This window comes from Populus trichocarpa, chromosome 10 (genome assembly GCF_000002775.5).
Source record: "Populus trichocarpa isolate Nisqually-1 chromosome 10, P.trichocarpa_v4.1, whole genome shotgun sequence".
Classification (NCBI taxonomy): Eukaryota; Viridiplantae; Streptophyta; class Magnoliopsida; order Malpighiales; family Salicaceae; genus Populus; species Populus trichocarpa.
Window position 1 is genome coordinate 15,938,662 of NC_037294.2, and position 23,786 is coordinate 15,962,447.

The 23,786-nt window shown below is 34.3% G+C and overlaps 4 protein-coding genes and 1 long non-coding RNA gene across 6 annotated transcripts; 1 reads left to right on the top strand and 4 right to left on the bottom strand.

Annotated features, from left to right (window-relative positions):
* Positions 1-796: 796 nt before the first annotated feature.
* Positions 797-3,596, bottom strand: LOC112328971 (desiccation-related protein PCC13-62-like). The gene is made up of 3 exons (XM_052456487.1): positions 3,582-3,596; positions 1,091-1,557; positions 797-1,017 (listed from the first exon to the last, which is right to left on the bottom strand). The coding sequence occupies exons 1-3, from the start codon at positions 3,594-3,596 to the stop codon at positions 804-806; spliced, it is 696 nt and encodes a 231-aa protein (XP_052312447.1). The 3' UTR covers positions 797-803.
* A 471-nt stretch (positions 3,597-4,067) lies between these two features.
* On the bottom strand, positions 4,068-9,710 carry LOC7468114 (uncharacterized). The gene is made up of 10 exons (XM_024610742.2): positions 9,453-9,710; positions 7,828-8,702; positions 7,358-7,487; positions 6,814-7,265; positions 6,427-6,507; positions 6,230-6,328; positions 5,503-5,661; positions 5,266-5,352; positions 5,054-5,125; positions 4,068-4,531 (listed from the first exon to the last, which is right to left on the bottom strand). The coding sequence occupies exons 2-10, from the start codon at positions 8,623-8,625 to the stop codon at positions 4,214-4,216; spliced, it is 2,196 nt and encodes a 731-aa protein (XP_024466510.1). The 5' UTR covers positions 8,626-8,702; positions 9,453-9,710; the 3' UTR covers positions 4,068-4,213.
* A 3,485-nt stretch (positions 9,711-13,195) lies between these two features.
* LOC7468115 (F-box protein At5g49610) lies at positions 13,196-14,886 on the bottom strand. The gene has a single exon (XM_002316019.4). It carries the CDS (start codon positions 14,462-14,464, stop codon positions 13,385-13,387), a length of 1,080 nt encoding a protein of 359 aa, XP_002316055.1. The 5' UTR covers positions 14,465-14,886; the 3' UTR covers positions 13,196-13,384.
* Positions 14,887-17,283: 2,397 nt separating this feature from the next.
* Positions 17,284-18,106, top strand: LOC7468116 (uncharacterized). Its single transcript, XM_024611302.2, has one exon. The coding sequence runs from the start codon at positions 17,518-17,520 to the stop codon at positions 18,064-18,066; it is 549 nt and encodes a 182-aa protein (XP_024467070.2). The 5' UTR covers positions 17,284-17,517; the 3' UTR covers positions 18,067-18,106.
* An 821-nt stretch (positions 18,107-18,927) lies between these two features.
* Positions 18,928-22,712, bottom strand: LOC7485847 (uncharacterized). Of its 2 annotated transcripts, XR_008060433.1 has the most exons (5): positions 22,023-22,712; positions 21,290-21,766; positions 19,764-20,369; positions 19,389-19,592; positions 18,928-19,256 (listed from the first exon to the last, which is right to left on the bottom strand). It is a non-coding gene; the product is annotated as an uncharacterized LOC7485847 (long non-coding RNA). The 2 variants fall into 2 exon arrangements; XR_008060432.1 differs by having other exon boundaries at positions 18,928-19,592.
* Positions 22,713-23,786: the final 1,074 nt, after the last annotated feature.

Genomic DNA, 23,786 nt, shown 5'->3' on the forward strand with positions numbered 1-23,786 from the left:
TTAAGGATTGTTTGGGTTGTGGTTAAATTCATATTTCATGATTTTTTTTAAAATATTTTATTTAAAATTAATAATTTTTATATATTTTCGAATATATGTTAATATTAAAATAAAAATAAAAATAAATTTTTTTTAATATATTTTTAAATAAAAAAATATTTTATCAATAATACACCACTTGATTGAGAACTAGTCCGTGGGATGTATCTTGTCATCTTCGTGGGTTATTCAATATTTTTTTTGGAAGTACTGTGCATATACTATGTGTAGAGCTAATTTTATTGATGTGGCACGCATCATGAAGTCCAGCCCGGCTGTTTCTGTAATTGCTAGCAAGGCGTTAGGCAGCTGATTGCAGATGAGATTTAGCAATGCGACCATCAGCTCTCCCTTTTGGTAGAATCCTCCAGGAATACTTTCATTACCACTACCATACACAACTCTCAGTATCTCCTCTGGTTTCCTTGCACATCCAAGAGAGAACTCATCTCCAGAAAGAACTTTGCCTCCAATTCTCCCCCCAGCACCCAACCTTTTTAGGAACTACAAGGCCTTCATCTTTTATACCTGCCTCTCCTAGCTTGTTTCTTAGGACCTAAATGCGATTTGTGAACTCTGCTACCGTCATAGCATGCTAGAATAGCAAAGCTCGGATTACAGCATCTTGGCCACCCTTCACAGCTAAAAGACCAGCAACAAGCTGAATACACAAACACAGACTCTGACTTAAATTCTTAAGATTATAAGGCGGAAATGTATGGGATTAAAGTTTTGTGTTAGGGCATCATACCCTTTTGGAAGTATTAGCCCTGGAGATTTGGATTTGCCCCAACATATCCTGCGAGTCCAACATAAGGAATGACATGGGATGCAATGAGATTGTGAAGTGAAGAGGCATAAGGGTCAAAGGGTGGAGACAATGCTCTCCCAAGAGCAGCATCCTTGGTTAGTGCAAATGATTTTGGACTCAAGTCCAGCAATGGCCTTGGGAATCCCTGCAAAGCGTTCTTGATTGCTCTGCATCATTAGTATACAGTCATAATTTGGATCGACTACCAAACCAAAAGATGTGAAAAAATTAATATCAGACCTCAGGTGTCCCAATTCTTGCCATGCAAACTGAATGATGGCATCTCTAGTAAAAGGGTCAAGATTAGCCACCCTAGCACCTAAGGGTGGTGGTCCTCTCGTGCTTAAATTTGGAGCAAATTTGTCCAATCCTTGACCTAAAGATCCATACAGAAAGAACTCAGCCTCAAGGTACTCTAAATTTAAAGGAAATTCAAGAAGATCAGTGTCTGATTGCGGGACTGGAGAGTCTCTAGATTTCTCTGTAATGAGTGGAGACGAATAAGAAGCTGGAACTAAAAGGAGGGTCAGAGAAGCAAGAACAATAGCTATGGTGGTAGAAGTAGATGGTGTTATGGTTCTTGTTCTGTTGAGTTCGATTTTCTTTGCTACCTGGTGACGATACTGATGGTCGTACTCTTTAGGCTCTGATTCTGAACAAGTGTATGATGCCAAAAGATTGAATTGACAGGTGGGTGGATTTGATGTCTACAGCAGTTTATTACTAAATTTATTTATTGTTATGGAACCGTACGCTACTTCTAGTCACGAGTAACTTATTTTTCTTATCACAAAAATCAACTAAATAGGTTTCCTTCGTGCGATTTAAGAAAACGATTAAGATATTGTTGGGAACGAGAATAAAATCATGTTTTTTTAAAAATATTTTAGTTTAAATTAATTTTTTTAATTGATTGTGTTTTAAGCGGAAGAAAAATAAAATAAAAAAGATCCTGTGCATGATCATTGAATAAGATCAAGGGATTCATCCGGGAGAAGCACTTCTACATAAACATAGTTTTAGCTTTTTCATACAGGGTTTCACTGGAACCCAGAATAAAAGAATAAGCTAGCTTCCCAGCTAAATTGAAAAGTGTTTTTTCTTTCTTTTTTGATAAATGGTTTGAAAAATGTTGCAGGCAAATTATATCATTCTGCATTTACATTTATTATTACTTGAAAAGTTATGATTGAAATAGAGGCAATACTAAGTAAGGTTCCGTTTTGGGTGAAATCGAGGCAATACTAAGTAAGGTTCCGTTTTGGGTGAAATCGAGGCAAGATTAACATGCTAACGTGGTTGCGGGTGAGGTTCACCCGCAACCACGTTAATAAGTATTTAGTAACCAAAATAAAAGTACTTTAGTGGGTAGGACTCACATGACACCGCTGGTTTAGGAGATTTGCTGCTTCTCGTCTGGGAAAAACAGCAACAATGGAGCATGGCTTTACTGTAGCTGTTCACTAAAGTGAACAGTTTTTTTTTTTTTTTGAAAAACCAGTGCAAGTGAATTAATTCACTCGCACTGTTCACATGAAAAGTTTTACATTTTTTTTTTGAAAAACCAGTGCAGTTAAGTGATTTCACTCATATTATTCACGTGAACGTGAACAATATTTTTGAATTTTTTTTTAAAAAAAATTAGTTTAAGATGAATTAAATTTACTCGCACTGTAATCTTAATTTTTATAAATGATAATATTTTACCTAATTTTATTGCACGCTCAAAAAATTTTAGAAAACTGTAGTTCTTGTCGAATGAATTTTGTACGTAATGAAATTGTAAATTTTTTTTTAAAAAAATTGAGTTTTACTCGAAAAACTAGTATTTAATATTATTTAATAACACTACATAAATTAGAAGGATATCGCATGATGACGTAATATTTGTGGAATTTGATCACAATTCCAATTATGTTCTTGCCGGGTCCGACCCAGTTAAAAAAAATCAGTTTTTATTTTTATTTTAATTGTGTTTTATTCAAAAAATTAGAAGGAGATCGCTTGATGACGTAACAAAAACTTCAGTTTTTGTTGTTGCGCGCTTAAGAAACCATGGAAAATATAGTCCTTATTTGATAGATTTATTTCGTATGTGATGACATTGCACATAGTTTAATGGAATAATAAAAAATATTTGATATCAATATTATTTATTTCATGAAGTAATAACAGTGATTAAATATATAATATTTAAATTAAAAATCATCCATATATATATATTATTTTATAACCTCAATTTGAAAAGTATTTTTTTAACCAAACACATTAAAACTACTTTTCCTTCAACCTCAATTTCAACCACAGTTTTAACCAAACACCTATTTTTTCAAACCAACCTTAACTAAAAGTACTTTTTATAAAACAACTTTTTTCAAACCACAACCACAACAGCTACCGCAATACCAACACACTCGTAAGGTTCCCTTTTGGGGGTGTAATGTGCCGTGAGAGCTTGTTTGGAAATATGTTTTAATTTATGTTTTTTTAATTTTTATTTTATTTTATTAAAAGTTAAATTTTTTTTTATGTTTTTGGATGTTTTGATACATTTATTTTAAAAATAATTTTTAAAAATAAATATTTTAATATAAAAAATATTTTAAAAAACAATCATATTAATAAAATATTTAAAATTAGTAAATGCATCACAATTTTGTATGGAATACGCTAAAAACTCTTAAAATTTCGGCAAGAAAAAAGTTAGTGCGTGTGTATTAACGTTAAGTACTTTAATCCGACGCATTCTTATCAGAAAAGAAAAAAAAATCAGAGATAATCGGCATAGATTAGCACGGAAGTACGAATCAACATAAACTTTTTTCAATTGTTAGTTAATAATTTTCATATGATTTGTTCTAATTTAAACCTTTTCTTTTTCCTTTTCCTTTATTTTGAAAATACATTTTCTTTATCTATCCCCTTAATTAACTCGCCAACAACGTCCGCTGGAGCCTGCCTGTTTACTCGAACAAATACTTGAGCATATAGCTGAAGCCTTGTAAAGTGGTAGTAAAAGCTGTGTTGAGTGTCACTGCCATTCTTGCTGGCAATCTATTTGTTTGATGTGATCCTCATCTGATTTCCAACAGAGAGAAAACCCAAGGTAAACAAACATCGCAGCAATATACGAAATTTGATGCAGGCTTAAGACCATTTATACTCATGCAGTATCCAACTCAATGGACCATTTTTACTCATGCAGCATCCAACTCAATGGACTTGAAACCTTTTCCCCAGGCCTTCATTCAAATTAGTAAAGATCACAGACCTCTCTTGAAGATGAAGCCTATTAGCCCTCTTTATAGGGTCACAAAATGCTTACAAGACTTGAGGTATCATGGATGTAAGAATATCTAACTTTCACCACTGCTTCTTCCCTTTTTTCTTCCTTTTATTGCCACCACTACTGCCACCTCCACTGCTCTTACCATTTCCAGCCTTGGCTGATGGGCTCTCAGTAGAGGTACCAGCACTGTGGTTGTTGAACACGCCTGCTTGCACTGCATTCTGTAACCACTCAAAGAATTCTTCTTCTGTCATGGTTTCCTCCACATTGGGGGCTGGCATCCGACCACTTCTTTGTCCTGAACTTGGTCCTTTGCCGGTATTGTGTTTGGAGGTCACACTGGTGTTTACATGAAAACTTGGCTTGTGACTGTTGGCTGGGCATCTCATTCCCTGCACCAAATTCAACATCATGCACATTCAATCCCAGTCCCTATGTGAGAGGATATACAAGCATTTTGCGTTAAAAGTAATGCCACTTGTTTATTTTGCCATAAAATAACTTTAAATTGAATTCAAATAATCTCATGATCGTGGAAATGGCATTTGAAGAAACAATATCAAACAGTTTAACAAACACATCACTGCAAGTTGATAGTATAACTCAGTCACACCACCAAGAAATTAGTGAAGGGGGGCAAGCAGTTGCAAATGCCTGCTAAATTATTCTCTCCTATTCTACTATGCCATTCCAATTAACTTGATGTTACTTGCTCCATTGGATTCGTTGAATAGCATCTAAATAAAGTCAACAGACACCAGCAACCCTTCAGTCATCCCTGATCACTAATTTTTCCTAAATTGTTTTATATTTCCTTGTCAGATAACCTCACTAGGAGTATGTTCAAGATATCAGGAGAAATTGTCTTCAAGACATGTTCAAAACTTTCAGATACCAATAGGAAATTGATTTACCTGACAAATATACCAGTCAGTGGCATCATATATCTTGCTATCTGCACAAACATATGCAGTGGGAACATCAACCTGTTGAAAATAATTTTATGTGAGAAAGCCAGATCATACTCCAATATACTGAACAAAATGATCATTTCTATATATATCACATACAAGAGAATTTTCTATTGTCCTTTTCCACAAACAAAATTCTGACCAATTGCACATACCTTCTGCAGTAATCCAAAAAGGAAGGGTTGTGAAGATTGCTCAACCCATCCATCTCCATCTTTTGCTTGATGAAAATCTTGGCAGTCCTTCAAAGTAAAACGCCCAAAATTTAAAAAAAAAACACCACCATCCCATTTGGAAGGAGCAAGTCTGGAACTATGGTAATCAGCTGAATACTAACTTTTGTAAACAAATGAGAATCAAGAAAAGAAATGTTCGGGGGGGATATAAAAAACCTGGCACCATCTTGCTTGCAATTTTGATTTCTTGGTATGTATCCAAAGATGAAAGTTGCCACACCTTTTGCAAGCTATTCTCCTTGATTCTCCAAAAGGGTCGTCACCATCAACCTCTGAACGTGCAAACCCAGAGGCAAAAAGACCATGCTCTCCATTCTGGTCAATCAATCACATTATCAGCCTAGGTTATTTGAACGGATTGGCATAATTCAGAGAAGGAAATTATTGCCCAAGACCAAGTGAAGGGCTGCATAGAGATTATCTAGATATTGCTTCCTTGCAATACATAGGACTGAGCATATGAGAATATAATGCTCTAAAACATTTCAGACAGTTCAATGTGCTTATGGGAGCAAATACGGAACAACGAAATGCCAGATGAGTGACGGTTTCGCCAAAGGTGTCATATGTCACTCTTTTCAACATAGGTTTCACAATCAATGAGAACTCCAAAACCATGGACTAGATTTATTCCCTTCCAGTTACATTTGTGGAATGACCAATGGCCGAAAGTTACACAAGTCCAAATAAAAAAGATGTGATTTTTGACTTTTCAAACACACAGCAATGCTTTGAAGCAAAACAAGCTACAAAAAAAATGAAGTAGGCAGAGAAATAAACCACTGAGCCGGTACCAATACAAAGTGGATGCATAGGAGAATAATTCAAGGTCAGCTATCAAGAGTGGCACAAAACAAAAAGAACAGAAATTATGTATGCAAACCTTTTGTGAAGTGCTTTGGAAACTACGGAAATAGTTCAGCAAGTCTTCCCTTCTCAATTCATCATCATATGCTTTTCGCTTCAAGGAATCAAGTAACACCTAAAAAAGACATTATAAGAACAATATAGTCAGATTATGAATCCAATGCTAAGTGCTTTTATTTCATGCAATAAACCAGGCCAAGCAAACAAATTTACCTCGTATGCATTTTGAAGTTTCTTAAAAGCTTCTGCAGCCTTCTCATTGCCCATGTTCTTGTCAGGATGAACCAGCATGGCCTGATAACCAATTCAAAAGGTCTGAAGTGATATATACAAGCAATTTTCAGTTTTCTCTTTTCATTTGATTACAAGAAGTTATCATGCATGTTTACAGGGTCTGTCTTTAAACTCCATAAAGGAAAATCTAATTTGGTGCTAATTAAAGGGTGACCAGCTGAAGAAACGTATCTATCCAGTCATTACAGAGTGACAAAACATGGATGTTTATTCACTGACTATACATATAGTTAAGGTTTTAAAACTTGCAACAGAATGGCATAATAGTTATTATGAAGTGTGTGAACTGACAAATAATGGCATTACCTTCTTCCTATACTCTCTCTTCAAAACAGAAACATCCATGTTTTCGTATCGGGACAAACCCAATGCAGAGTAGTGATCGGTACAGTTCAATAACCGAACAACTTCCTCTTCGGAGGTCAACTCGGAATCAGCCCCACTGGTTGAAGGTACTCCCGGGCTACGATCTGCTGAAAAACCCGGGCCAGTCTCAAAGGATGAAGCATGAAAGGAGTCCTCGTTGAAGAAGCCTGGACGACCTTCCATTCCTGCAGAATGTTCAGAGGTTCTACCAGATCTTCTCTGTCGGTTGATGTTATTCTTTAGGATGTATATCAGAATATCACTTGAGATAAATGATAGATTCAAAGCCAAAAGTAAACCAAGCCATCCAGCATATGACCACACACAGTATGTGGAATATATAGTGATGATCAAAAGTGTGAGACGTTCCTGGCTGAACATGAATGCCAAGCCTGGATGATAATGGAAATAAAACTCAATATGCTTTGACAAATATATCCAGACAATGAGGTGCTAAATGTCAACAAAGGGGAAAAGGAATTACCACTGATGATAATAACAAATACTGTTGTCCAGAAGCTTCCATAAAACCACAGGAAAACCAGTCCAGAAATGGCAACTATCAAAAGTCCAAGGATGAGACCTATGAAAACCCCCACAAATGCAGCTATGGCCTGAGTAATTCAACATTTGAAACAGATCACAACCATGCATATAAATGACAGTTAAACTGAAAAAAAATGACAATGGAAATCACCTTGAGGAGGTAGCAGGGAAGTGCAACAATGCAACATTCAGCAACAAAGTGATGCAAAATTCCATACAATTACAACATTACAAAGAGAATATGACAATAGACTAAGAATTTAAGGCTTTTAAAAATATAACAGAAAGAAACTAACAACTTAGCAAATTTAACAGCAATTGACTGGTTTGGTTTTAAAAGGAATAGGTATAAAGATGCACAGGAAGGATTCTAACAAGTGTCTAGATGAAAGCATAAACCAAGCTTACCAGGATGATAAGAATTTTGGATATTCCAACCATTGCAATAACTGACAGAATACTACACCAAATGACTGAAAAAAAGGATGTTGTCCCCAGCCGTAAAAAGGAATCCATGCCTCTGAGAGTACAGTCCAGCCATACCATTGACAAAAGAAGCACAATGTTCCCAAATTGCAAGAGCCATTTTAAAACAACAGGATATGCTTTTGCAACCTTCATTTTAACATAATCACGAGAAGCATATATATTGGTTTTTAGAGAAACAAAAGGTTGCTCCTGCCTCCCCAGCCACTCACTTGCCACCTTCAACATGGACAAAGCTGATGCCCTCAAGTTTCCAACCACCATATCCATATTTTCCATCATATTTTTCAGATGCAGACCATTCAACAAGTGACCCAGTCCACTTTTTGCATGCTCTGGGCCACTTTCACTGCCAGGTAATTTTCCATTGTCTTGTGTTACACCAGGAGTTTCCACCGAAGGACTGCCACAGTCCATTGAATTGGTCATAGAAGAGGCGGGCTCCTCAACATCCAGCACTTCATGTATCTCTTGATTCTCTTTTCTCTGAAAATCTCCAGAGTTTTTCATAAGATTGTCCTCACCCTCAGCATGGGCTGTTTTCCTCGCTCTATCTGTAGGATTACTTGGCTGGTTGCCATTGGGGAGTTCCTCTCCAGGGTAAACCTTCATTTCACTTCCTTTTCCACGTCCATTATTATCTGAATCTGAAACATTTTTCTTGTGATTTGATGAATGGCGGTCTACCCCATTCCTATGCTGATTACCTTTCCGAGCCATGGTAGTTTATTTACGAAGCACTTGTTAGAGAGAAAGGTGCATAAAATTCAAGATTCCTCACACATGAAAACCATATCCTGTCACCAAGGAACATGAAAAGTTAAGTCTGCGAACTTTTTATGCATTGCTTAATACAAGAAAAGGCAACAAAAGCTTCTCTCAACACCAAAAAATTAGATGATGCAAAATCCAAACAGCATCACAAAATATCTCAACACTTAAAATATTTATACATCAATAAAAAGCACATGCAAAAGAATCTTTTATCTTTGCAAGTCCAAATTTTCTACTTTCTAAAAGTTCTCCCCCAAAATACAATGGGAATTTTGCTCAAACAGGTGAATGTGGTTGTAGATTTGTGTTGCATGAAAGGAAACCCCAATCGACTTTAGAAACAGGGAAACAGAACCACAACAAGCAACAAAAAACCCTTTGAGCTTAATAAGAAAACTAGCAATAACATTAACCTTGCACACAGGCTACTATCACCAACAAAATGAGATCTAATGACAGAAATGGTAACACGCCCCGCATGTGGGAGATTGAAATCAAGCCAAAAAAAAACATTCCAAGAATTTCAGATGCAAACATCATCAAAAACTTAAAGAAGAAAAAAAAAAGAAACCTAGAATTCAAAGAACAAACAAATTTGGTGACTTCAACTGAAAATCAAGGGAAAAAAATGAACACCCACTAGAGAGCCAAGCCCACAAATTTAACAAAAGCAAGAAACCCAGTAGCCTACTATCCTTAACGATGTTAAGAAAAATGAGAGCTTTAAAAATAACACGACAAAAAGATGATCCGATCAGTAGTAAAAGGCGTACCTTTAGCAGCAAACCCTCAAGTCCACAGCTTACAAAGAGAGAGAAAAGTCGGACCCAGAAGACAAAATATAGTTTGTTAGTGAGAAAAAAGCCCTAAAACTGAGAAGTATATGAGCATTTGATGAAAATAAAACTAAGAAAACCAGTTCGTTATTTATTTTCTTAGCTTGACTTCTTCTGATTGAAAAACAAATAGAGGAAATAAGGCTGTTTCTGTTTGTGTGTGCAGTAATGATATTGTTAGATTTTGTGAATGAAACATAACGGAGCTGTTTTTTCTCATAAGTATCGTCATCTTCATCCATTGATGGGGTCAATGGTGTTGTTTGGTCCCTATATTACCATAATTTATTAATTTGATCCTTTAGTTTTACAATCATCTCCTGCTTAACTGCCCAAAACCAAAATAGTTCAGTCTTTTATTTCTTAAATATCATCAACATACTTTATTAATTTTTTTACGCTAGTCAACGGAAATATTGAATTGCTAGTTTTAATTAAGGGATGAATTAGGAAAAAAAACTAGTACAAGGATCAAGTTAAAACACGATTGAAAATACACTGTTAAACTCCCGAGGTGCGGATGTTTTGGGTTTGTAGTAGGGCTAGCATGGGTTTGGTATTTTTATAGATAGTTTTTGTGGCTGTAGTTGAAAAGAGTAGGATTAATAGAAAATATTTTTAATTGTGATTTTTAAAAAGTATTTTTAAAAATATGTGTTTTATTAAATTTTTGCATATAAAATAAATAAAAAACAATTTTTTATTAATAAAAATATATTATTTTAGTTTTTATAGAATCAATATTTAAAATACAATTATATATAAATTTGATGTAAAAAGTTACTTTTTTTTAATAATTGAATAAAAAACAAAAACTATCACGGGTTCTTACGAGGTTACCATACAATACAATACAGCAAACATTTAATCACTCTTTGCATTAAGCTGGTCCAGTCCAAGGTTAGTGGGCATTAATTGGTGTCTGGACGTTGTCTCCTACCCAATCGAGGCGAAATCTTTCGTTTTGCTTTTAATGTGTGGAGTATAATGAGAGCCATGGATGCTGAAAAATCAGATTAAAAACCAGTACTTAGTATGATATGATTTGAGTATGGGATTTGATCTGATTTGGTTGTTCATTGTTATAATATGATGAAGTTCATTGATATTAAATCTGAATTAAATATATACTTCAGCATAATCGGAGTGCTGGGTATTTAAACCTAATGTTTTCGGCTTGATTATGGTCCTTATATGTGCAAACCAAAATCCCAAATCGGTCAAAAATTTATCTCCATGTATAAAAACAACAATACCTTTCTGGAGTTTTATGCTCTGTTCAATTAACAGTTGTGAGAAGCCGAAACAGTAACAAAGTAGATTTTTAAAGTGATTTTTACTCGAAAATGTGGTTGTGGTTGTTTTTTAAAGTGTTTTTTATTCGGAAATGTATCAAAATAATATTTTTTTTATTTTTTAAAAATTATTTTTGACATCAGCACATCAAAATGATTTGAAAACACTAAAAAAATATTAATTTTAAAGAAAATAAAATAAATTTTTTTTATTTTTTTAAAAATATTTTTAAAATACACAAATAAATATGATACAAGTTAAATATTAAAAAAAAGAAAAGTGGTCAGTAGTTTTAAGATAGAAAGGAGGAGGAGGTTGTGAACCTGAGCCCATAGATTGGAGACTTCAAAACAGTTCTACTTCGGTTGACAAATACAGTAGAAGTAGATTTTAAGGAGCTCAGAGGCAGTGGATCTTTTGCGTTGTCCTGTTGCCAAGCACACATGGCGCTAACGAGAGAAGGAAAAGACAAATATTGTAATGAGCAGCAGCAGCATATCACAGGAATGCCATTTTATCCGCAGTGTATTGGAATTGGAATTGTTTTTTAAAATGTTTTTATTTTTTTAATTTATTAAAATAATGTTTTTTTTTAATTTTTTTAAAATTTAATCTTGATATTTGATTCAGAATTATAAAAAAAAGTTTTTGAAAAAATTAAAAATATTTAAAAATATTTTTTTAAATGGAAAACAAATACACTTAATTTATTTGATTGACTGTGAATTTCTTTTTTGAAAAAAAACCCACGTTGATTATATTGTTTAAGGACACAGGAGAGGAGATGGCAGGGCTTTATTACCTGTATAGTTGTTTTTTGAAGTATTTATTATTTTAAAAAATAGATTAAAAAAATATTTTTTTAATTTTTTAAAATTTATTTTTAATATTAAAAAATTAAAATGATATGAAAATATTTCAAAAAAATTTAAAACAAATAAAAAAAATTAAATATATTTTTAAAATACAAAAACAAATATTCTTTTATGAATAAGACAAAGTATCCACACACCCTCTCTCTCTCTCATTTATCTGGCAACAAAAGGCCTCTTTCCACGAGGCTATCAGATATGTGTAGAGTTTGATACAGGACCGACCACACGTGGGGCGTGCCTCTCCACATGCCTTCACTCCTTTCCTTTTCCGTGTACAGGTCTGGAAATTAATTCCATTGAGATTTTTTTTTCACTCTTTATTTTTCACTCAGACTCAAAATAACAAGATGGGAACAAGCTTGCTAGCTACTTTAAACCACCATCTTGAGAGTTACTGCATTATTTTTTTATTTAATAATAAAAATATCTTTAAACTAGTTTACGTGTCAATAGAAAATAATTTTTTTTTTTATGTTTCGTATAATTTTACTTTTCTCCTTGAAGCTGGTTGATCAATTATGCCTCCCAACCTCATCGCAATGACCATAATAAAAATTGCCTCAGCGTTGATGATAGATCTCAACAAACTTTTCTTAAGAAAAAGGGAAAGGATTTCAACAAACGCTCTCCCAATTTGACAAAAGAGACCTTACCAAACTCCATTTCGGCTTTCTACCAAGCCCGCCTATCCTCCAGTCAACTGCCATGGATCCGTATAATGCATGCGCCAATGCAGAGAAGGTCACAAGTCACACGGCTAGCCAGGAGTAAGGTAATTGCACCCTGCCTTCTCCTAGTGATAATTTTTATCAGTCTTCTGAAAATGGGAGTATCAGCCTTCTGAAAATACGGAATGCCCACAGCTGAGATCTCCTAGGCATAAAATATTAAAATCTCCTCCAACTGAAACCATGCTTCCCTAGCAGAAAGGTGGAAAGGTAGCCAATAAAGCATCAATCAATCAGTGGTTAAAGATTCCAAGCCGTGGGTTCGGGATTTGCAGTGTCGAGATTGAAAATTCCCCGCCAAGAATATCGAGAAAAAGAAAAAAAGAAAATCACTAGAGCAGGCTGCTAGGAACACAAAGCCAAAGTGAAGTAAAATTTGCTCACTTCCGATATGCATTCAGATTAGACTTAAACCAAACGCATTCTGAATCGAAACTTTAGTTTGAGAAAGAAGAAGAAAGGAAAGATGTTGTGTAGAGAGTCAATACTAAGCAGTTCCGGGTGGAGCTACGAGAAGCCATTTCCTATACTTCATATACATGCACAAAAGGCATTTCTCTTGCCACCCGCAGAGAGACAGTTCTAGAAGCAGGAATTCCCATGTCAGTCTAATCATAAACACACGCAGAAACAAAGGTTTTTTTTGATAGCCATCCAATAACGGAACTGAAAGGTTAAATGCTTGCCAACACGGGAAATAGAGCCCAAAAGAAGTATAATCAAGTGCAAAGCTGCAATCAATTGTCTCAGAAGAGCCACATCGCAGGCATCTCAGTTCATATAAACAAGTAGAAAATTTACCTTGCTAATTATTCATGATGAAGGAAAAGATCCAAGCCAAAGCGATAACACCATAACAAATCACATAGTTCACGAATAAAAAACATGAATATTTACCCTGATTATAATGTGGAAATACTGGAACCTATAAATTTCTGCGCATAAACTTGATCAAATACAGACCACATTTTTAATTACACAAGAAGATTGAGGTCCGGAAGGCATGTGCTGAGAACCACAATGGCAGTGGAGAACTGTTCTTCACAGAATACATCTCTTTCCACACTCTACTCTTCCGCTGATACACCAAAACCTGCTTATACGTTGCCAGGAAAACATATTCTCTCGTCTGGCTTATTGGGAAAATACCAGGTACCATTCCCCTAATACATCTCAAGCTCACCCTATCCTCCAAATGCCACTGTTCACTCTCATAGTCCTTCATCGCCCAAATTTTCATCCATGCTTCTGATATCTGAATCACAGACAAGCACCCATCCAACTCCACCAAATGCGCTCTATTCCCCGCCCTGTAAATCACCTCATCTGGCAACGAAATCTTCCTCCAAACATCACAATTCAAATCAAGTGAAAGTATATACGAACAACCACTAGTTAACCAATGAAGCGAACCATGGACAAAAACAACCTGGTTCCTATTCATGAGTGTAAAACGATCATCTTGAAAAGATACAAACTTCCTCCATTTATTTGTATCCGAATCAAATACCATGCATATAAATGTCCCATCTGGCCTGTGACCGAAAGTCCGATGATAACCAGCCAACACAACATTAAACTTCTGCACTGATAAATTACAACCTAAACCAACAAGAGTAGCCTCACCATCAGGATAAAACCTAGTCACAGGCCTCTCCCTACTCCTGGGAAGCAACCTGAACTCTCTGGTCATCGGATTACAAACATAATAAACACCCTTATCAGGGATACTAGAGCAACACAACAAGCCATTACATGAGGCCCTGACTTTCACCCTATCTTTCAAGAAATCCAGTGAAAGTTCTGATACACCCCTTAAATTATCAGCACAAATTAAGCTAGATTTCAACTCTGGTGAATCTGAAACCTCTACCAATACCATTGAGTTCTTAGTTGCTACTTCATTGTATAGTTGAACAAAATACTTATCTGATGATAATTTGTACCAAAGTTTGCATACAGTTTTGGCTCTAAACAAAGACTTAACAGGCAATCTAGCGAGAACTTGAATAATAACTTCATCAGGTAAAAACCCATCTCTTGAATTCATAATGCAATTCCAAAAAGAAAATAAAATCCCAGATACCCAGTTGAAAAAATAACAAAAAGGATATCGAGGATTAGCTTACCAGATTGAAAAGAAACCAACCTTCTCTAATCTGGGTTAATTGGGATTCCATTTTTGGTGTCAAAGATGCATTTGAGTGATAAAGAAAGGAATTTTACAGTCTCAAACATGAAGAAATGAGCAAAAAAATGGGATTTTTCTTTCTCTTTTTTAGTAACTAGAGAGTTTTGAGATCAGATTGAATAGGAGCTTGAAAGGGAGAGACTTGATCAAAGGGAAGGGAGAGAATCAGGGAATCATCAAATGCTTCATCTGTTATCTAACGGTTATGGTTTAGTTTGATAACAGATTTGATTTCTGGACCCTTGATCACTACTATAATAATGGGTCCAAATAGACGTGATAACCAGTTGCGTGCAAGATCAAGTGGTTTCACTTTCAGGTTCCGTTTTTCACTCTTTATTCTGTGTTTTTCAAGAATTTTAATTATTTTTATATGTTAATATTAAAAAAATATTGTAAAAAATAATCTCTACTCCATTATCAAATACCGTAAAAAAGTTTTAGTAAAGGAATTATTTCAAGTATTTTTACAATACACACATGAGCGATTTGATATGTTTAAATTATTTAAATATATTTATAGTAAAAGTGTACATGAATATTTTAAGAATATTAAATTTTATATTTTTTCCAATCTAAACATGCTACTTTTATAAAAATATCCACACCACGTTACTAGGCACTTTTATTTATTTACTTAAATATACATTTGTTCATTTACTTGTATAAGAACAGATCTCCTGTGATAATATCCATAGATCCTATTTTTATGTGCATATGGAGTAGCAATACACCGAAAGTATCTAGCTATTTATTTGTTTTTTTTTACTAAGAGACATATTCTTAAGTTAAAACGACAGAGTATTTCTCTATTAATTAAATTTATAAAAACGAATCTTTTTATTTATCATCAGAGTTAGATCTTGTAGATGTACATGGAGTTTTTGCACCTTACAAAGTGAATGGCTATTAAATACACTGAACGGCTTATCTATTTTTCCATGGGATGGAATCTTAGGAAAAAATATTCGAATATGAGCTTAGCATTTTGTCTTTTCATATGAAATGGGTCGTGATGAAATCTTCACACTTTTATGACACCATTTTTAGACGCAATATAAAATATATAATATAAACTCGAATTATAAAGTTATAAAATTACAATTAAAATATTTTAATTAATTATATGTTGACAATTTCAATCAAGTAGTAAATAATAATATAACATAATTAAAATAAAAATAAAATAAATAATATAAATATTTAAACACCTTAAAATACATAATTTGAATAATAGATTGATTAAAAATATTAAATTATTTTTAATAAGTGTTTTAAGAGCCATTCATTATTTAAAACACAAATAAATGACGTTTTTGTTTTGCTAGATAGATGACGTGTCGTTTACTACAACAAACTCCAGCCATCTCCGTCAATTGTGAAATCAAGATTTAACTTATTTGAACTCTAAAACCTAAACTTCAACATATGTTTGCTTAAAAACATCAAAAAATATCAAAGAATCTTCAATAACCATATTTTCAACTTTAAAACTATTTCCTAGTCAATCTAAAATCTCAAAATCAAATCAAATCTAAACAAACTTTGCAAGTCTCAATTTATTGTTTTTGTCATGTTTAAGGGCTCAAACCATTTATATTGAACTCCCTTTTCTTCCGGTAAACCCATTGATACTAAAATTAACTTTTTTTGGTCATGATTAAAGACTCAAACCACTTTTGATAAAAAAAAAATTTCCACACAAAACCAACCGCGTCTAGAATGGCCTTTATCGTGGCTGAAATGTAGTAGACAAAAAAAATTTCTCTTTTATTTCCCTTTCCAACAATTTTCTCTCATATTTTAACACACAATGACTGAAATGCAAGAAAAATAAAATTTGAGGTTATTTACTGAAAATAAAAACCCAAAAGCGCTGGATTTTTTCATCATTTTTTTATGCCTGAAATGTGGCCAACCAAAATCTTTTTTCTTCCTCTCCCTTTCCAGCACTTTCTTTCTTTTATCTCAACATTCAGGGATAGAAAAGATGGAAAAACAAAGTTTAAGGACCAAGATTTCAAAACTAAAAATAACAAGGATAAAAGGTGTAAGAAACTCTAACAACATGTTTGAAACTCTCTAAATTGAATTCGATTAGGAGGTTTTAATGAAATCTTATGTTTGGAACTCTTTTAAGTATTAAAAATTAGATTTCAAATAGAATTTAATCTCTAAAAATACTATAAAAGTAAATTAAAAGTTAACCTCTCCAACTCTTGACTCTAAAGAGAAAAAATTAAATGTTAAAATTAACTTTTATAAAATATTCATTTACTCATTTTTTTAGAAACATTTAAAGAAATAAAATGAAGGTAATGGGGGTACTGTACAAAATAAAATGAATTGATTTTATCTCATCAAAATATATGAATTTAAGTTATTTATTAATTGAATTCAAGTTAAACACTATAATTAAATTCAATTATAATAAAAAAAATTAATTCCAAACAACTTATAAATTCATAACTAAACATTGCAAAGCACTGTGAAGCAATATAATAATCCACAATGCTCAGGTGAGCATCGCGCTACAATAAAACATCTTGGCTTTTTAGTTTATTACTCTAATTTAAAATAATTAGTTTAATTTAATTAATAGTTTAATGTCCAGCAAATGCTTCACCTTATTCGTAATTATTGTAGTGCTATATATAAGCACCTGATTAGCTTGCTCCTTTATATGGCTGTACAAACGCCATACGCCAATCCTCATTCTTTTCGTTTTCTTCTTTCTTTCCTTTCTCCGAACCAATCAAATTTCTGAATTGCTTGAGAAACCAAAACAGCATATACTCACGCGCATTCGTTCTCCGCCGTCCTTCAAGAAACAAATACCACATCACACCAATTCATTTTCCAACTTCCTCGAAAACCCCAGGTATCATTACACACATCCCCTGGCTCCAGCCATGTCAGCGCCAGAACCAACTGCAAACCTCTTGACATCAAGACATCGTAGGAGGAAAGACATGTCTATGGTGACACAAGATATCAGGGCCAAGGCAGAGGTTTGTTATGGAGATGAAACATGCAGAGAGAAGATTATTTCCTTGCTGACAGAAAAGGGCTTGCCAAGTGGTCTGATAACAGTATTAGAAGAGATAGAGGAATACCGCTACATTAAGGACACAGGGTTTGTTTCGCTCAAGCACAACAGCAAGAGAAAAGATCACAAGTTCGACAAGGTAGCCGTATGCTATGACAATGAAGTCACGGCATATTTTGAGCCCAACAGGATCAGGAATTTGACTGGTGTTAAGGCCAAGGAGTTCTTGATTTGGATTACTTTGAGTGAAATTTATGTAAGCGGTGACATTCCAGTTGCGTTGATTACATTCAAGACTCCGGCAGGATTCTCCAAATCTTTCCCATTATCATCGTTCACTTTTAAAGATGAGGAGGAGGCGAATGAAGTTCATGAAGCAAAAATTGGAAAAATAAAGGGGGTGAAACTGTAAATGAAAAGATTTATTATATTCAAAACCTAATTTATTGGTCTCTCTGATTCTCGTGCTTCATTTTCTGGAGTTTTCACTTTTATGCTTATGGACATTTTTTTTTTTAATTTTTTTAATATAGTAATGATTTTTTCTTGGGCCAATTGTTTAGGTTCAAAGTAAAAGCTTGTGTAGAAAAGATAATAATAATATACCTATACCTGTTTGTTGCCTAAGAATATGCTTGATTGATTCTGCTGCTGCTTCTTGCCTATTCCCTGCATTCACGTAACCAAAGGATAATTCTGGAAAATGACATTGCCATGTCAGGACTCAGGAGTCGAGGTGGTTGAGAAAACATTAAGCCTTTTGTTTTGCACATTGGAGCCCCGGGGGCTCGGGGGGCGGGCAAAGGCAGCAACATTGAAAGGGAAATGCTAAAGACAGCATTGCACTCTTCTCCTTCTATGTGCAAACATCACGTGATTTGATCTAACGACTCACGGACAGCTGAGGCTGGCAAATACCAGCCGAGAGTACTGCTGTAGGCTACATAAACCGACAAACCCTAAACTTTGATCAGCTGAACTTAAATCTAAAATAAAAAGCCTGGAGCAATAAACACTTGGCTGCATTCCTTTCATTTGTCCTAAAACCTAGTTTTGGACTCTAATACAAGAAGATATTGCGAAGATGGTTTGTTTTGCTCAGTAGCCAATTATATGATCGAAAATTAACCCATCAAATTTTTATTTTGTTTCTACCAGAATTACTCTCGCCTTCAAATAAAAGGATTATAAATAAAATTGAAAACTTTTCTTGCTGGTTGCTGACACTAATTATTCAGAGAATTTAAATAACTTGGCAGAACTTGGCCACACATGTCAAATATAATGGCAGCCTAGAGTTGAACTAAGTAATAATATGTTCAAGCAGAGATATAGCTATCATTAGCATTTTACATAATCAATGTCAGTGCAGTCTCCTTAAGTATAAAACAGTTGGCACTTGGCATTGTTACCTGGCAACTGGGCTTTAAGGACAGTGACCAAAACATCCAAAGTGCATGACAGTTAACCTTATAATACATTAAAGCCCCAATCAAGATGGAAGCAGTGATTGCATAGAAGCTTAAAAGCATGTTCTGGCAGAAGACATTTCGATTTTGGACTGAATCCAGCCACAGAATCCGGGGATCAGAAGCACCAATTCTGCAACCAGAAGAGAAAAAGGAGGCATTTGACAAGTGCAGCAAAAACCAAACAGATCAGGCAATGGGAGGTCCAAACAGCATCAATTGTGGCAATAGTTAGGTTAGTGAAACAAGGGAATCTTTTACACACCTACGTAGCAGAGGAAAAATACAGCAAATTGAGTAACGAATAAATAACATATCCTTGGCATGTGTCAGAGAGTTCATCCAAACTATTCAAGTATAAACCTGTACATTCCAAAGGCATTTCATACATCCTTAACTTCCAGCTTTCCCTGAGATTTTATGATCAATTCCTACTTGATTTTAGAATCCGATAAAGGTCATACACAACCTGTTTTGCAAGCATAAATCAAAGTTTAGTTGAGACCATAACCAGGTGTGCTGAAAACAGATGCCTAACCAGTTATTCTGTGAGATTTTATATCAATTCCTACATTAAAAAACTGATGAAAGTCATGAGAAACCTATTTTGCTTGCATTAAATCAAAGGTTAGTTGAATACCATAGTGCTCAAAGGAGATGTCAAACAGTATTGTTGGTTATGTTTGGAGCCATATACAAGCGAGAATTCCAAGTGGAAGACATGATTTTGCATGTTTATAAAGTGGGAAGCAGGATTGTGTATGCCATAAGCCATGTCATTGTATGGGTCTTGCGTTAGTGTAGGTACAAACTGCATATCTTTGGAACAGTGAACCAATTTCTATCAATCCATTCTTGATGAGGCCTCAGCTCGCAAAGTTCAAACTCCAATTCCTCTGTTGTTTTGAAGTGCACTGTGTACTTCAGTTTATTATGAACTTTGACAATACAGCCCATCCACCATCCATCATTATACCAAGCATCAACTATTTCAGACAATTCAAAAGCGTAGGCACGTTGAATACGAGGGTGTGAAGGCCTTATGTCTAAGGGAACCAGTTTCATCATCTGTTACAAGGTTGTGATATTGAACCAGAAATTTGTCATTCTCCATCACTTCCACAATGGTTGCAGAGTACCAAGAACCCTGGAAACCAACTTCTTCACTTTTGACCTCCACCCTTGTTCCCTTGCTGAACTTGGGTTTTGGAGTCCTTCCATTACCCTCCAACACAATTGACTCTTCCTGCATTGTCATAATTTAAGATAATGAGCCCCCATGGAAACAGAAAAAAAAAATAGAAAAACACGATCATTCCATTTCCATGGAGTACAATAGCAACAATTACCAATATTATTTTTAAACATGTACTCTACACAGAGCATAAAATCATGCATGCATGCGAAAAAACAGTTTCTTTGGTCATATACATTACAGTCAGATGTAAAGTATACTGCACAATTGATATCCTAGTGTAGTATGAATGCTTATGCAACATAAGCATTTGCATTTGATTAGCTATTCTGCACATACAACTTGGGACAAAAATTTGGAGATGCTACAGCCTTTCACATTTTTAGGTGGCTGCACAGAGACCTTGATGGCATAACCTTACGTTGCAAACAAGTAAAGGCCTCAATTTATAACTAATATGTTTTACAAGGAACAAGCTGAACGTGCTGCATGTTTTCTGTTGACAGTTCAGGGAATTAGGGAATTGTCCCAATTCTCTATTTATCTAAACATAATCACATTAATTTGGATCCAAGTACAACTGGAGAATCCAGAATCTTCTTTTCTGAGGAACGCATTCATTCTTGCTTAAAAATATTTTTGAGTGCTTAGAAAAAACTCAGGAACTTAATAGCTAACAAGCCTCACCAAGATTAGCACTTATAAGCCTACTTATGTACAATCCACCTACTGGTTCTGAATTGAATCTAGCATAAGATTTTTTCCTCAGTCATAGTTTGCATAGATAACACATTATCGACAAAAAATTTCACATATTATTTTTGTCCAATTCAAAGCAGCAGCAACACATAAAAACATAGCGACCACACTCTCATTTACTGAATAATTTCTTATTAAACAACATACCATTTTCCCTTACTGTGCAACAACACATACAGAGTTCCACAAATAGAAGCCTTTAAAAGTTATACCTTGATCCATTTTCCATTAATCCAATCTTGATGAGGTCTCAACCTAGCATGTTCAAATTCCATAGTGTATTTGTAGAGTTGAAATGGACCATATACTTAAACCCACTCAGCACTGAAGAGACCACACCCTCCCACCACCCCTCATTGAACCATGCGTCAACCTTTTCATGCAGTTTAAATTTGATGACATCCTGAACTTCGGGTGGATTAGGTCTGATATTCTGTTCAGTCACTATTTCTCTCAGGGGTGCAGTTTCATCTTCGGTGACAAGGTTCAGGTATTGCACCAAACAATAATTGCACCAAACCAAGAACCATCGTAACCTTCTTCATCACTCTTGACCTCCACCAATGTCCCATCCCTAAATATTTGTTGCATTTTATCTCCAGCCTTTCCTACAGGATCGGGTTTTTTCAGTCTGCATTTTATCTTCAACATTATCTTTCTCGATTTCACCCCATCCCAGAAATATTTCTCTGCAATTCAAGCTATCACAAACTGAGTGTGCGTGTTAAACACCAAAAAAAATATCACGGAAATACAGTAACAACACTTCAAATCATTACCACAACCCATGTTCAAAAAACACTAACAAATACCTTAAAACAATCCTACGCATCTCACGATTATATATATAAAAAAAAAAAGCAAGAAAAAAGCAATCAACTTTAACCAAAACACACAAGCACACAAAAAACAAAAAAACAAAAGAAAACTGATTGTTGAAAAAACCTGATCAAGCAGAGGCGGGATCCAAGACCCTTCATCCCATTCACGATGAAGCCTTAAATTACATTGTTCAGAAACAATACCTTCGCTACATTCACCATCAAAACCAACAGCATACCTCGAATTCTCTAAAATATCCTTAACAGTCCCTTTATGCGACCCATTATCACAGTAAACATCAACTTTCTCGTTCACTTTAAAGGGCTCGTTGTTTCCTCTTGGAAGGGTTTGGCCTTACAAACCCCAAATCAACAAATTCACTGAGGCGTTTTGGACCTTTTGAATTTGATTCAACCATCAAGGTTTGGTACTCAATAAAGACTTGATTTTTATTTGATTTAACAACTGTAGCTGGATAGTAAGTTGAAGTGCTGGGACCATTTTCTCTTTTAAGGACCTCAAGTCGATCTCCTTTGTTAAAAAGGGCATGGGAAAGATGTGACATTTTGGTTTTCAATTAGCTAAAGTTCGGAATTTTAAGATTTAGAAAGTGGATTTTGGAGTATTAAGGGAAAAAGAAAAACCCCTGTGAGATAGAAAGTAGAGAGAGGGAAGGTGATCATGGGAGCTATATGTGTGATACGAGGTTGACAAAGATGTCTTGTTTAGAATGATGTTTAACTCCCACTTTTTTTTTTCAGTGTAATCTTTGTGGATGACAAGGGATGGCAAAATACGTTCAAGTCTCTTGTGTTCTTGTGAGGTTTGATTTTGTTTATTTGCTTACGGATTTAATGTGTTTTTGTATTGTAATGTAAAGTGTTTTTTATAATTGTTTTTATTTAAAAATATATTAAAATAATTTTTTTATTTTTAATATCAACATATTAAAATTATATATATAAAAATATTAATTTAATACTTTTTTATATCAAATATATTTTAAAAACACACTCAAATCCATTTAAAAGTCAATATAAAATAAGGTTTTACATATAAAGGTGAGGTTGTACGATGATGTTTCCATGGTTTATTTTTTTCCAGAATACCAGTGGCAGTCATAAAACAGAAGGGACAAGGAAATTTCTCGTATATGAATAACATATCTAAAACTCGGTTTAAAAAGGAATATTATCTTAATACTTGAATTACATATTAAAAATAAGTTAGCGAAATACTCTATAATTAAAATTGTGAAAACCAAAAGGTCCTTTTGTATATAAGAGTTGTTGACCAGAGCACTCGTAGTTTAGTTTGACTTATCTTTTTTTTTTCTTAAAAAAAAAAAGAATATTGTAGGAAGTAGTGGAGAACAAACTTGATAACTGGAGTTAGAGGTTAATTACGCTACAAGGGATTTTTAGACGAATTAGAAACATGCATTAACTCATTCTTAATTATGAGCTTACCATTATTAAATGAAATAAATACTGGTAGGAGTAGCATTTCTCTCAAGTCTCGTCAGTACGAAGTTGATAGAAAGGTACTGGCGGAGGGTTAGAGACTTGGCCGGTTGTCTTTCTTTTTTTCTTTTTTTTTAAAAAATATATATATATACAGAGAGTTAAAGCCTGTCCTTTTCTGGTGCATTTTTTGGACATTCATTTGTCAATTCATATTTTTTTTTTATATATTTCGAAAACTAAATAACGATGAAAATAGACCTCGTGATTTAAAATCCAAGCTTGAAAAGTCAACTGTAAAATATAAAAAAATTAAAATAACATTTCTTTAGTTTTTTATTGAAAAAAAAAAATAAATAAATTGACTCCATAATCTAGTAACTTGGATCATTCGGTTAGTTTTGATAAAAGATTAAAGTGAATT